General features: G+C 34.8%; 2 protein-coding genes across 4 annotated transcripts; one reads left to right on the top strand and one right to left on the bottom strand.

Annotated features, from left to right (window-relative positions):
- Window positions 1-1,116: 1,116 nt before the first annotated feature.
- On the top strand, window positions 1,117-2,610 carry LOC147386827 (BAG family molecular chaperone regulator 4-like). Its single transcript, XM_086424626.1, has 4 exons — window positions 1,117-1,248; window positions 1,350-1,436; window positions 1,673-1,783; window positions 2,512-2,610. Exons 1-4 carry the CDS (start codon window positions 1,117-1,119, stop codon window positions 2,608-2,610), a joined length of 429 nt encoding a protein of 142 aa, XP_086280752.1.
- Window positions 2,611-5,694: 3,084 nt separating this feature from the next.
- Window positions 5,695-11,646, bottom strand: LOC147386826 (uncharacterized). Of its 3 annotated transcripts, none has more exons than XM_086423600.1 (7): window positions 11,518-11,646; window positions 10,933-11,053; window positions 10,575-10,654; window positions 7,993-8,233; window positions 7,504-7,588; window positions 6,397-6,528; window positions 5,695-6,265 (listed from the first exon to the last, which is right to left on the bottom strand). In XM_086423600.1, the coding sequence occupies exons 1-4, from the start codon at window positions 11,549-11,551 to the stop codon at window positions 8,094-8,096; spliced, it is 375 nt and encodes a 124-aa protein (XP_086279726.1). In that variant the 5' UTR covers window positions 11,552-11,646; the 3' UTR covers window positions 5,695-6,265; window positions 6,397-6,528; window positions 7,504-7,588; window positions 7,993-8,093. The 3 variants fall into 3 exon arrangements, with proteins under 3 accessions (XP_086279726.1, XP_086279725.1, XP_086279727.1); XM_086423599.1 differs by having other exon boundaries at window positions 6,401-6,528; XM_086423601.1 differs by having other exon boundaries at window positions 5,695-6,261; window positions 6,401-6,528.
- Window positions 11,647-15,848: the final 4,202 nt, after the last annotated feature.

The following is a 15,848-nucleotide window of genomic DNA, read 5'->3' as shown; positions in this document are numbered from 1 at the left end:
TAACAATCTTCTCCTAAAGCCCAGATTTGTCTAGGGCTCAAGATGTTATCTATTGAAAAATCATTATCCAAATTCAGCTTCACCTATACATCATCAAAGATTACAAGTATTTGATTTTGCCCAACCTATAATTTAACTGGGTTGTTCTAGCATTTGTTGTTGCAACAACGTCAATTATTTTTAAATCCCGAATTCTCAATTTCGATACTAAATCATATTAAACAATAGATAAGTTTGGGTTGTGGAAGATGATTTTCATTACAAACTGATCGAATAGCTAATAATTCTTTTCCAAATGTAGATTTGATAGTTCTTTTATCAAAGTAGTTATTCTAGTCACTCCAATACCAAATATCTCGATTTTGTTAACCGTCTCATCCATCAATACGTTAACATTTTCCTTGGTAATTGAGTTTCTAAATAAAAAAAACCACAAAATCTTCGATTGATTCAAAGTTTCGAGGAGGCACAAGATCCGATGTGGAAGTGTAATTACAGGAGGGACTAGCAAAACTACTTTGATGATAGGACTAGCAAATGTAATAATGAAAAATAATCATCAACTGTTCAATTAGGTTGCAATGACAATCGTCTCCCTCCGCCCAAATTTGTATAGTGTTCGAGATGACATCCGTTGAGGAATCATCATCAAATTCAGCTTCGCCTATATATAATCAAAGATTACAAGGATCCAATTTTGGCCTAACCTATCGTTTAATTGGGTTGTTCTCTCTTATTTTATTTATAGTGTCAGTTGATTTGAAAGTCGGTATTCCAATTTTCGAAGCTAAATCATCTTAAATCCTATAGAAGTCTTGGCTTTACGAGACAATTGTCATTGCAACCTGATCGAAGAGTTGATAATCCTTTTCCAAATACTACATTTGCTAATTCTTTAATCAAATAAGTTTTGTCAGTACCTCCAATTCCACGTAGTGATGGAAAATGATCATCAGCTCTTTTATAAGGTTGTAATGACAATCATGTCCTAAAGGCCAGACTTATCTATGATTAAAGCTGACATCCATTGAGAAATCATCATCGAAATTCTTATTTGCTCTGATATTATCAAAGATTACAAGGATCCGGTGCTTGCATATAGTGGGTGTGAAGGACATGTCAAAGGTGATACTCTTTGAGGATCCAACAAGCAAGGAGAGGAAACTTGACGATATGAATAAGGATCGTGGCATATCGAAAGCCTGTGAAGCTGTCACAAAAGTTAGAACTGAGGTTGATAAACTTGCGGTGAACGTAGACTCAAATATCCCAAATATCTACATTTGGCATTGTTCCTTTTAGACTTGTGGGGTTTTTTTATTTTTTGGTCCTAAGTCTCTGTCTTGGAGTTGGCTGTGCACAATGGATACAAGGTTGCAAAGAAGGAGTTCATTGAGTTGACAGAGTTGCTAATGGTTCAGTTGCTGAACCATGTGGTACAGAAGCTTTCTAATCTAGTTGGTATGGAGAACAGGAAGGGAAGATGGAAAATTTCAGTTTCTTCATCTAAGTTTGCAACATTAGATTAGTCCAAGATTTATGATGAGGATACAACATGATTTTCTTTAATACGAGGAACTACTAATAAAATCATGCATAAACTATTGAACCATTCTTTTCATTCATATATTATCATATTGGTACCAATTTCAGTGTTCAATTTCCTGTGTAGGTTCGTCGTGTGCAGAGTTTCGTGGAGACACTCGACAATCTGAACGCAAGAAACTCAAACCCTTTCAGCAACTATAGCAATGCCGCATCTGTGACAACCAAATGGGAGAAGGTTGGGTCTGGAGTGGGAAGCCTGAGTGCTCCACTCCCAATGCCATCATCTTCGAAAATAACATGACTGGGACTAGGCTGAGGTCCTATCAGTTTCTCTGGTTAGTACACTCTTGATGGTGATCAAAATGCCATCATATTTGGAACAAATTTAATAGTGTTGTGCTTTTGCTTCGTTGATTGTTCAAATTTATGTTTGGAAATTTCTATTTAGTAGTGAGAGGAAATTACTGATTTTGCCTCCTCAACTTCACAGGTAATTTGAAAGATATGAGAAAATCGCAACCACCTCAAGTAATGGAACCTCTAGAGCCGAAATATGGTTAAGTGTGCTATGTGGACAAAAGAAAGAATTTCATGCGTAAGGCAATTTTTTTCGACAGTGACAAGGATTTGCATATCTTGCCCTAAAATTTTCTATTGTTCATCCATTTACTTACATTTTCATTAGCGTGTGCAATTGGCAAGTCTTTCGTTAGTAGGTCATACTAGAGATAAGAGAATATTTCAACTGCAATAACTGTCCATGAGTAGGTACAGATCATCATGAGCCAAAGTAGAAAACTTTTTGTACATGTTAGAATCAAATACAGTGAGAGATAAATTGGGACATTCTGGGAATATGTAAAATTGGGCATACTATTATGCCCATTCCTGCTCCATCATTCTCTATCAACTCTTAGTGCCTTATGACTTCTATTGATATTGATCTGGAGCTTACTATGGCAGGTACACCATTTCAGCTGTCATGCAAGCTTCCTCGATAACGATTTGGGATCTCTGTCTCCCGGGAAATTTGCAGATTTTGTTGTCCTCACTACGACATAAGGAGGAAATAGCGACGCTAGTCTTAGGTAAAACTCTTAAATAACTTGTGCTCATGTTAAGGGTATGACATGCAACTCTTTTAGGCTTTGGGAAGGTTGGATTTTATGAGGAAAGACTGTATACATTACTAGGACTCCAAGAGTCCACCATATTGATCTGTGACCTTCGTAACCCTCTAGGACTCCAAAATGTCCCTGACTATTATTTGATAGTTTTATTAAGGAAGTCAACTCAAGGGAGGCATTATTGATGTCATTTAACTATAGGGTTGATTCAGGTTATTATCCTTCAATGGCTACATTGTAGCAGTTCTAGATAGTGAACTCGTATAATGGTGGTTTTACGCCACTATATCTGTATACCTGCTCTCAAACTCAATTGATCTTTCTACTTAGTCATCCTTATAAATTCTTTAATTTGAGGAGCCTCTTACACAAGATTATATATTTTCCATGTTTAACTTAGGATGGATTTGTTGCTTTGCAAATAAAAGAAAATAGAAGAAAAGAAAAAGAAAAAAACAAAACAACAAACCTAGGATGGATTTATGTTGTATGAAATTTACTTGTGAAGTTGGTGATTTGTTGCCAAGGGTGGTGGGTGTGGAGTCATCAGATGATGGATCTAAATGGGGTCATGTGAGGAAGGGGACCTGTTGTGTCTGTTGTGATAGTCATATTGATTCTTTACTGTACAGGTGGGGTTTGCTTATATTTGTATGCCTTGGCCTTTATCGACCAAAGCAAATGCAAACTAACAAGACAAAACATAGTGATTTATTGATATATAATAACGTGGTGATTTCTTCCTTGTTTGCAGATGTGGGCATATGTGCACTTGCTCAAAATGTGCAAATGAATTGGCTCGAGGAGGAGGTAAGTGTCCATTGTGTCATGCACCGATCATATTTGTCTATTTGATTAGATGTAACTGTCACAATAGGCTGTGGCGTAGGGTGCACCTTATCTAACCAAGTAGGCGGCTCAACCTCGTCCGGGCTTGAGCTATATAACTCTTTGGTTATATGTGCACATCCACGTTAGAAGTCAAAAATGTGAGAATCCTAGTGTCACCCCAACATTACTCTAAATTTAATGGTTTCTTTCAGAGTTATCTTCTGGATGCCAATTATGTATTTGGTGTATCGAATAATTTGGTAGTTGGTCCATTTGGTGTATCAGAACCACAGTGTTTTTTCTTTCAACAACTTGTCAATTTCTTACACATATTGATTAATTTTGGCATATTGGTGCAGAGGCAAAAAACATTACCTGACACAAGGTTCATATTGGAAGGCTACCTATGAAAAAGGAAGCAATCCCAACAAGGTAATCATCGACTAATCTTTGACGATTACCTGACACAAAGTTCATACTTGTCTCCTCAAATAATTACCACCTATGGACTTGTTCTGTTTCTCTCTGTTAAATTGTCTCTAATAAGAAGTCTCTGAATAAAAATTCAGTCTCTTCAGATGTTTGCATTGTTGTGTAATTTAAATGTAATATTTTCACTAGGGTTTTCTATATTTTGGAGTTCTAGTGAGTATTATTGCCATGTCAATGATATTCCATCGTATGAAACCTTTTGTTGAATAGTGAAGATAGCCTAACAACTATTATGCTCATGCTTTCAGGGTGCAGCAAATACAAATGTGGCTGCCACCAATATGAATTGTGCAAGTAGTTGCTCTCATAATGTGTTTAAGGGTGAAATTAAGGGTGATATTGAGCTGAAAGATGTGTCCTTTAGCTACTCTTCAAGGCCTGAAGTTCAAATATTTGCGGGGTTCTTGCTATTTGTGCCAAGTGGCACTACCGCAGCTGTAGTTGGACAAAGCGTTAGTGGGAAGTCGACAGTGATCAGTCTGATAGAGAGATTCTACGATCCCCACGCTGGTAAAGTTCTTATAGATGGTATAACCTAAAGAAGCTTCAACTCAAATGGATAAGAGAGAAGATTGGGCTTGCTAGCCAAGAACCGTTATTGTTCGCCTATCACAAGACTGAAATAGGTGGTGATGATGGCACTGAAAGAGGTGACAAAGATGATGATGTGCGTCACTTTAAATGTGGTATAGTGTCTAGGATATAGCAATATAAATTTTTTTTATTTACTACACGTGTTTCAAAACAGGTATTGAAACTTGAACCTAGCAATGTAAAAGCACTTTTCCGAAGAGCCGAAGCATACATGGAGACACTTGATTTGGACATAGTTGAGTTGGACTTGAAGAACGCATTTGGGATCGATCCTAATAATGGGTTCTCGATGATTTTAAATTGTAAACTAGAATTTGGATTGGTAATTAGATTTGTATAATTATTTGATTTCACCTTCTAACAATAGATAATTTACAGCAGGTGGTTCAGAAAATAGTTAGATTTATGAAAATTGAAGACGAGGGGCATTTGGGTCTTTTCATGTTGTTAGTTGGGGTTTAAGTCATCAATTTCAAAACATAGGGGTATCTCCAATATTCAGCAACATGTGAGGGGGGCAGGTGTTAAATCAAATTTTTTTTTCAAAAGTTCTAATAGCGACGGCCGTGACCGTAGCTAAAGACCTATTTTTTATAAAAACAATACACTATAACAACGGTCGGTGACCGTCGCTATATCCCCATTTTACTGTTCCAACTTTGAAACAGTCGTTTTCCTCGACTGTTTTGGTTAAAAAACAAAATTTTGCAACTGTCTGAACAGTCATTTTTGGTGCATTATGACGTAGTGGGTGCAGCTCATAAATCTCAATGGCAAGAAGTTGTTAATAGAATCAGATTTATCTCCTCACTCGAGCTCTCAAAGGAAGGAGATTCCCTTGGTTTCATGAGCACATTGTGACTAAGAGTCCAATCTTACTTAGTGAGGTTGAATGGGACATGAGGCATGTCTTCAAAGAAGGGAATAGTGTAGCTGATGCGTTAGTGGTCTATGCCTCTTCATCTTGTTCTTCCGAGTCTTTTGACCTAAAAAATAATCTTCCTTTACTGGTAAGGCGGGCTTCTATTGGAACCATTTGAGTCTTCCAAATACCCAAGGTTTGTAATGCCCTTTTTAATATTATTGCTTGTTTATCAAAAAAACAAAAAAAAAAAGTCTCTAATGGAATAATGGAATGCAGTCTTAGAGTTGTGCTGCAAAAACACATGAACACAAGTACTAAAACAGAAACCAAGATCTCATATTTGGCTCCAGTAAATTCAAGGAAGCTTCTTGAGGAGTCATCAAAAGAGAAAGTGATGCACTAGTGTTTTTGCTCTTAAAAAAACATGACATTCATTTAAATCAACATGTGAATTCCCACAAGCAGTGACACTCAATAGAAGAATTTTCTATTTTTAACCTCTACTTGGCAAAAATAGTAAAAATTACATAGAGTGGGTATGTCCCAATAAGCAATGTACAATATTTTTCTACTTATTACACCATTTGCTTACTTAACATAAAAAAAAATTAAAATACATATCATTGTCCTTACTTTGTAAATTGCTTAGATTTTGGATGGAAATTGGGATCCATGTACTACAAACTCCAAGGGCATTTAAGCTCATAAATGTTTCATAGACTCTTGACTTCCAAGCATGATGGCTAGCCACACTTTCTCTAGTTAATCCCTGGAAGTACATCTGCTCAATAACTTCCATTGGAACTGCCTATGATGCAAAAAATATATAATTATTATTATAAAGATTTGTCAGCTAGAACAATAATAGAAAAACAAAATAAAGAATGAAGATCTTAGAAAAATAGACGAGTTACGGGAAGAAAGGAGGCAACAACTGACTTACAACAAGAATCTTCAAGAAGTTGAAATCGTTCAGTTTAAGTGGGTGGACATCTGTTATGACCAGAGAAAATCCAGCTAGCTTATCCTCGAGAAATTTTCAAGCATTTGTTGTTGTTCCAGTTGACACAACTGAAACAAGAAACAACGTAGACCATATATTAAGAAAGAAAAAAGTCGTGACTGAATCAAAACAAAATACAATGAACATTGGAGTATACTCTAATCGGCATAGAGGAATTAAGTGACTGATGATTAATATACAATAGAATAAAATTTGTCCACCAAAGATTTCATAGATGGACTAACAACGACAGGGGTAACTCAGTATAATTTTGTGCCAGTGTCTTCAAAACATGGTTAAATTTTTAAGAATCAAAATATTTTTAATTGTAATACTAATTAATAGCATTCGTAAATTATGAACTATAAGTGGAGAAAGAATGAGGTTAAATTTTTCCTTACCACACAAGTCAAAAGAGATTATGTAGTTAAAGAAATCCAACAAAATCCTTTCTATGCACACCCGATGCCCCCCAAGATAAATAAATCCTAGGCTCCAATCAAATTAAATTTCATAGTAAAAATAAAACCCTATCCCAGCAAGAGCAAAAATAAAATTTAGAAAAATCCCTTTTTAACACCAAACAAGACCCAAGCTATTTGGATGTCATGCACATGGACCATTTAGTTAGCAATCAAGACTATTCGGATGTCGAACAAAACAACGATTCGATTCAAGTGATGATTAAGATTAAGAAAACAACATGTATTACATTCATCATGTCATGTTAAATGATTTTATTAATGGATCCATTAATCTTAACTGCCGAAAGAAGAGATCGGTCAATTGGAATCTAATTTTGAAAAAGTATCTGGCCAACCATATTTTCAAAATCTCAGAAACTAGAAAGTTTAATAATGAGGAAGATATGATTCTTGGTTTATACTTTACTTATTTGCATTTTCCTTACCTACCTTCAAAATAATAAATAAATTATTATTATTATTGATAGAAAAATGAGCTTTGTCTACATGAGATAACATTAGGTAATAAAATGTCCGACAAATAAGAGAAATTGATTGAAAGGAATAGTAACTACAAACCTTCGGGATTGGACCATTGACCTCGCAGTACAGATTATCCAATTAAGCTCTTATCCCAAAAATATTGGGACATCCTTCGCTTGAGCTACACACACAAATTTAATAAAGATCATACTTTCAACAGTGAATATAAGACTTTTTTTCAAAAACCGAGCTCAAAAGTAAAGTCTATAGTTGATTTTTTTTTTATTTTTCCTTTTTATGACCTGATCATTGTTAATCAGTTAACATATATTAGGTAGGTCAAATATAATTAGCTAAATGTAGAATATTAGTGCCCAATTACATATCATAATAAACTCATTCCTAACTACATCATGAGCAACTAGAAAAAGTTTATAATTGAGCACAATCTCTAATATACTTTGTGTCTAATCTTTTTCATTAAAATTTTAAAAGACAAAATAAGTTGGGACTTTGAGCAAGAAAAAACAGACATACCAACCTTAGAGAAAATTTTCATTAAAAAAAATAAATTAAAGATATTACCTTGAAAAAAGGGTAGCACATTCACATCTATGTTCTCTTGTTCTTGAATGAGCCTTGCAGTCTTATTGAACTGCATATCTCTTGGAGCACTTGTCACTGCTTCAGCTTCCATGGAAGGTTAGGGCCACTCCTGGCAAACTGTAAGTTCTGATCCCGTTGGAAGCCCTTGTTGCGTATCTCACAAACAGATCTACTTGTGGCAAGTAATCCTTTGGTGATAAAGCCACTTCAGCATCTGGATCTAAACCAATCAAAATAAAGAAAGATAAAGAACAAGACATTTAACAAAAAAATTAAGGAAAATTGAAGAGATGAAAGAAGAATATTACCAAAGTACATCATAAGCAACCAAATGAAGCTTATAACTGAGCAGAATCTCTAACATACAGTTTCACTAGAATAAAAAAAGACAACCAGATTGAACTTAAAGGACATCAAATTCCTGGTTTTGAAGAACAATTGGGAGATGTGTTCACCAAAGTTTTTGGTTGTAGTTGTTTTCGTGACTTTCTTTCCAAGCGATAGACAAAGGAAACATTGATGCTCCAGTTTGCGGGGAAGTGCTGACATATTTGTATATCCACAGGGCATTATAGTCATTTTGATCACTTACAAACATATCCTAGGGGAGGTCAACCATTCTATTTAGTTATTGTCTTTTCTCCATTTTCTAATTTTCCGCTATTCTTTGCTCGTTTTTTCTTTTTTTCTTTTATCTTTTGTGGGGCTGCTCGTAACATTAATGATCATAAAAAATGGACCCATAGATAAAAATTTCATACGAGCGATATTGCTCTGAGATTCATCAAGAATGGAACTCTTAAATTAATTGTAAAGAAGCATAACAATTTTTCGTAAATAATATGAAAATTCCAGCCCATTCTGTGTATTAGTAGTAGAAAATATAGTTTATGGAAAGAATTGAATGCATTTAAGATTCCATCGATGTGTGGAAAGTGTGTCAAACCTTACATAAATATCATTTAACCTTCCAAATGAATTGACTTTTATTTTTTAACAATTAACCAAGACATTAGAACACTAAATAATTTAAATTTCATTCAATACTTTAAAAACTGAACAGATAATTAAATAAAAAATTGTCAAATTGGCCTAACTATGGTTCAATTTTGTTCGACTGATTTATATTTTTTTTAAATATACATACTCTCTTGGAAAATGCTAGCCTCAACACATGTCAACATGATTGTTAGGATGTTAGGGATTAAAATAAAAATTCATCCATTGGATAAAGTGTGTTAATCTCTAAAAGATCGAAAACAATCTCTAAGAAATAAGTGTTTTCCTTTCAAAGCCTAACAGTCACATTAATTGAGAGGAAGTCTTACTTTCTTTAATAAAATTAAGTGGTGAGAGTATGAACATTGTGTGCTGGAGGAAACCCTTGAATGATATGTTGTATGAGTGCCAATGGCTCATTTCCAGATTGGTTCCTAAGATATCTAAAATAGGAATCAGCGTAACTTTTTAGTATTGGTTCCAACATAAATGAAATTGAAACCAGAGCCACCAAAAACTTTGGATATCCATCAGTTCAAGTTCTTATGATAGATAAGACGAAAAAAATCTATGGTGATAAAGCACTCCATCTTTACTATAAAATTTCCTTTTCGTTGTAAAACATGAGAAAGCATGCTTTTTTAGTGAATCATTGCCAAGTTTTTTCCTTTCAAGAACACAAAACGTTTTTTATAAAAGCATTAGCATCATTATTACAATTTATTCTCATAAGATACGGGACAATATTACTTCAAGTTTTCAAACAACTAAAATTAATCTTCTTTACACAGAACATAATCTTCTAGATGAATGTTTTAAAACAGAATACATAGATTAAATGGAAACTTGATAATTTTATAGAATATTTATTAATTTTAAAAGTTCGGAAGCCTTCAACTATTTATAATATAGAAATGGAAAGCTAATCAGTTTTGAGTACCTTGGGTATAACCTACTCAGTTTCGCTTCCTATCGGTTATGTTACTTTAAGACCCAGCTCTAATCAGATATTAGAGAAAGAGATGTCTAACCGAAGTTTCTAGTCCTGGTTATGGTTAAATGGGTACCCAATTGACCCCCCTAGTTTGCTGTTATTGAATGGTGATGGCTTATGTAAACGCTCCTGGATGAGGTGGCTAAATTATGAGTTTCAATGGGTCTATTGATTGCCTTCAAACATGTTCTTTGGTAATACAACAAATAATTAGTGATGTACATGCAGGTCTACCCAGCCCAAATATTCAGGTTTGGTTCAGATTTTGAAAAACTGAAACCAAACCAGATAATTCTGGTGCGGCTTTTTCAGAAAACATCAAAACCAAACTCGAAATTTTTCAGGTTTTGATCGGGTGCAATTCTTTTTTTTTTTTGTAAAAAAGATTAAAAACCTTTTAAAAACAAAAGTTTTAAATGAAATATTACATACCCTTTGTTTATAGTTTAAAATTTAGTTTCAAAAATCCTTTAAACTCCAATTTAAAAAAAAAAAATGATAGAAAATAACAAGAAACAAGGAAATGAATAAACTCATAAAGCAAATAAGACATAAGGTAATAACTCACTTGTAAGACTTTGGGCTTCAAAACCAGCGAGGACCAGCATCTGTGACGCCTGGACAAGATTGCTTATGCGTGACATAATGCTGTCAACAAGAGCAACTTCTTCCTTGTTATGATAGAACGAATTGAAGCAAAAGCTAAAAAGTACTAGGCAAAACATAGTTTCTAAAACTAATCCTGAGCGCCAATAGAAGAAAGCGCCTCACTGGAATCTATTATTGAAAAGTACTAGACGAAACATATTTTCTAAAATTCAAAAACAAGAAAGCATAATTCTTAGAAATTTTTCATTCCCGTTATCAACTTGAGATAATAAAATCGTCCAACCAAAATAAAGAGAAATTGAACAAAGGAATAATACCTCTTGACCAAGCATTCCATATTAAATTGGGATCGGACCTGTGACCTCATGGTTGTAGTGCATATCATACAATTAATCTCTATCATCTTAAAGGCTTTTATGAAGATATCCTTCAATTGGCCTACAAACACAAAATTTAATACAGCTCAAACTTTCCACAATGAAAAAGCAAATAAGAAGGGAAACAAATTTAAAACTGGTGTCTATGGGCATGATCCAAAAAACTAGAGAGCCTAAGCAATATTAAAACGATCTAAAGGCCATATCTTCACATTTCATTTTTTTTCTTTTAAAGAAAATAAAATTAACAGCATTGTACACCATCTAAAGGCCATTTAACACAGTCTTTATTTCCAATCAATCAGAATAAAATGAGATTTTTTTATTTATTTTTGGATAAAGCAAACAGAAAAAATGATTAAAAACCAAATCGACAGAAAAATCATATTTTAACGATCAAAGTTGTACTTTTTCAACCTTAACTTTAACACTTGATCGGCTGAATGGGGTTCGGGATTAATTGGTAAAACAAAAATTAAGAAATGGTTCAATAAAACTACAGATCAGGGATAAAAACCGACTTACCACGGAAAAATAACTTGATCTTCGCCCGAGCCATTAATGGCTACGTGATAAACATAAGCGATGTACACAGAACAGGCGATGGTTTCGAAGAAGAGAAGTTAGGGTAGAATCTGAGGTGTTAGACGTAGCCTAGGGTTTCGATAGATCCCACAAATTTCGCTCCTTTTATAGTTGTATCTAGGGTTGCAACTTGGTCCGGTTCAAACCAAGAACCGAACCAAAAGAGAGCTTTGGGTTGCTTTGCTTCGAGAACCGACCAACTTCTTTCAGCTCTTGGTTGATACCTTGTATAGAACCCAACCAAACCGAGAATCGAATCCTTATCCAAATAAAATTATAAATAAATATTATTAATCTATTTAATAAATTATAGGCTTTTCTTATGTATAAATTGAATTTATTTTTTATGGATAGATAAATGGATTTTTTTGAATGGACGGATTAATGACTTTCTTTAATTGATGGAAAAATTATTGAATTTTTTTTTAATGAATACATTTATTTTATTGAAATTTTTTTTAATGAATACATTAAACCACTATTTTTCCATATTGTAACAGGTGAACATGTATTGGTCCATATTTTCTGTAAGGATTGGGAATTGAATTAAGCTGTGCATGGAATTATATTTGCATTATTCAGTAGAGGTGAGTTGGATGGCATGATAGGCATTGTATTAGAAATGCCTAAACCAACATCAATGTGCCTCGGGTAGATGTTTTGGCATTCAAATTTGAGTACAATTGGTAGTGCAAGCTTATGTAACACGGAAAAAGACAGGCTACAACAACAAATGTGTAGGTGGTCGACACTAATATGAAGGGTCTGACACGTTGATAAGCCCAATGTGTTGACACGTACATACAATTTATATACTATCTGTTCAGAAATTCTAGTTAGATTTCAGCAAATGTTTTGGGTTATAGAAGGAAGAGACTTGTAGTAGCGAAGATTTAATTAGTTCATGTATGATTATTTGGGACCTTTGCCTATAGGCGCATGCCCTTTGGGCTATGTAATGCTCCTACTACCTTTCAATCATGCATATTGAGTATTTTCTTTGATATGATCGAAGAATTTCTTGAAATCTTCATGGATGACTTTTCTATTTTTGGATCAAGCTCTCACGACTGTTTGAATCACCTGAAACTAGTCTTAACTTGATGTCACGAGAAGAACCTCATTTTGAATTAGACGAAATGTCATTTCATGGTCACTTTCGGGATCGTCATAGAACACATTGTTTCTCATAAGGGAATTGAGATAGATAAGGCAAAAGTTTATTTTATTACTAATCTACCTCTACCTAGAACTGTGAAGGAAGTTCAATCTTTCCTAGGGCATACAAGTTTTTATAAATGGTTTATCAAGGACTTAGGAAAATTTCAAAATCCCAATGTAATTTTCTAGTCAAAGACACCACTTTCGATTTCACCACTGGCTACTTAACAATGTTTGAGAAGTTAAAAATTGAGTTGACTTTAGCACCTATTATTCAACTACCCAATTGGGACCTTCCATTTGAGGTGAGGTATGAAGTATCAACTTATGCAATAGGTGTTGTTATGGGGTAGCGAGTTGAAAAACTCCCTCATGTCATTCAATATACAAGCAAGTCGTTAAATGATGCCCAACTCAATTACTCTACCACTAGGAAGGAACTACTAGTAGTAGTTTTTGCCTCAGATAAATTTCACTCCTATTTAATCAGATCCAAAGTAGTGATATTTACGGATCACGCAACGCTGAAATGCCTTCTTTCCAAGAAGGATGCAAAAGCAAAGTTAATATGATGGATCCTCCTCCTTTAGGAATTTGATCTCAATTAGACATAAGAAAGGATGTGAGAATGTGGCTGTAAATCCCCTATCCATACTAGTAGTTGAAATTATTTCTGACTTCCTCCCGATTTCCAAAAACTTTCCTAATGAATAAATCATGACTATTTCTAATCCTGACACACCTTGGTATGTTGATATTGTCAACTACTTATTGATAGGTCAAACACCCACTTCTTAGAATAAACAAAACCTACTACGCTTTCTCACCCAATCCAAATGGTTCTTTTGGAATGATCCATATTTATTCAAATACTTTCCAGATCAAATAATTTGCCAATGTATTTCTGATAAAGATAAAAATAGTATTCTCAAGTTCTACCATAACCATGCATGTATTGGGCAATTGGGAGGTAAGAAGATTGCAATTAAAATCTTGCAGTGTGATTTTTATTGGCCAACAATCTTCCGCGATGCCCATCTCTTTGCTAAATGTTGTGATTGATGTCAACGTCTAAGAAAGATTAGCCGAAAGAATGAAATACCCCAACAACCGATTCTAATCATTAAAATCTTTAATATATGGGGCATTGACGTCATGGGTCCTTTTTCATTTCACACGTATTCCAATACATCCTACTCATAATCGGCAACATGTCGAAATAGGTAGAAGTCATAACTTGCCGAATTAATGATCATAAGGTCGTTGTTCAATTTTTTAAGAATATCGTGTTTGCCTGATTTGAAACTCCTCGTGCCATCATCAATCATGGAAGAAAATATTTCTACAACCGAGTATTTGAATGCCCCATGCATGAATATTCCATAACTTATAAGGTCACGGCCTCATATCACCCACAAACCAGTGGGTAAGTTGAAATATTCAATAGTGAAGTCAAAACCATCCTACTTGAAAAGATTTGTCTTTGCACTTGACTAATACTCTATGGGCCTATAGAACGACTTTCAAAACTACTATCTATCAGAATGTCTCCATATCGGCTAATTCTCGAAAAAACTTTTCATCTTCCAGTCGAACTCGAACACCAAGCATATTGGGCAGTCAAATATCTGAACTTTTATCTTATTAAGATAGGGTAGTAAAGAATACTTCAGATCACCGAATTAGAGGAATTATGTAATGGTGCGTATGACAGTACTAAACATTACAAAGATTGTACGAAAGTCTAGCATGATAAGCACATTCAGAGGAATTCGTTTCATTTAGGGAAGAACGTGTGGCTCTACAACTCTTGCCTTCATCTTTTTCCAAGGATAGGACCCTTCGTTGTTGACAGCATTCACCTTCATGGTAACATCAATGTCCTCAATCCCGCGAATGGTAGCATTTTTCAACTTAATGGACAATGACTCAAACCTTTCCTTCAACTCCCAACATTCCAAAAGAATGACTCATTCTTAAGTAATCCTGTATACTAGGATTAGCTCTGATTCCATGTCTAGCTGAAGACAAAAAACTTAGCGCTTTTCGAGCGGCAACCCTTGATGTAGAAAGCATGCAAATGTTTTTGTAAGCCACATAGGACATTTTGTTTCACTCCCTCTTTTCACCATTAAGGTTCTTAAAAGGATAAAAAATTTGCATTTTTTTTGCAAGAAATTTTCTCAGAAAATTTATTATCCTTCTCAAAATTTTCTTAGAAAATTTATTTAATAGGGATTTTCCAAGAAGGAAAAAAACTTTTACCTAGAAAATTGGGACCATTTTATAAACCTTAAGCCTTATTCTTCCTCCATCTCTTCATTCTTCCCTACCAAACAACATCTTTTTGCCTCTTTTTCCTTTTCTTTTCTTACTCTACAACCAATCTCTATCATCAAAATATTCCACCCACTACATGACCATGCCGTCGGAAACACGCATGTCAACTTCGCACTGTCATAGCACTGCACCATACATTTACCGCGTTGCAGTGAACTTGAGTCCAATCACACTTATGTTTTTTTATAAGTGCTCGATTGATCCTCTTCATGGCGATCATGGCCCCAAAAATTCAATCTATCTTCCCCAAAGCTGCATTCTCCGATGCCTTCGAATCCAATCAAGGTGCATGGTTCTACAATGAGATCCTCACACAAGAATTGGGTTCCCTCATGTATGATGATAATGAACAATACACCAAGGAACCTGTTCACGCCTTTTACCAATCGTTTGTCTCCACCAATCCATCAATTCCTTCCATCACCATTCAATGGGACTTTTTTCATCATTGATGGTACCGATATTGAAGCAATTTTGGGGATTCCCTTGGTCGAGTCAGGTTATTGCATCCCCCATTTTACTTTTGACCATTACATTACTTATTTGGGTATACTCACCCAAAACATCTGCATCGAAGATGGTAGCCTCAAGTCGAGCAGCCTCTTCGAAAGCCAATATTTGTGTTGGGTGGATTGCCAAATTCTCGGCACCCAAAACACCATGCTCATGTACAACAAGCAACTGTACCTTCTATCATCCATTCAGACTAGTGAGCGCACTTTCTAAATGTCTCGCCTCCTCATCAACGCTTTCACCGATGTCTAAACTAA

This window comes from Akebia trifoliata, chromosome 14 (genome assembly GCF_017979445.1).
Source record: "Akebia trifoliata isolate Shusen 1 chromosome 14, ASM1797944v1, whole genome shotgun sequence".
Classification (NCBI taxonomy): Eukaryota; Viridiplantae; Streptophyta; class Magnoliopsida; order Ranunculales; family Lardizabalaceae; genus Akebia; species Akebia trifoliata.
Note: the sequence above shows the minus strand (reverse complement) of the source record. Positions and strands in the feature narration are given on the sequence as shown.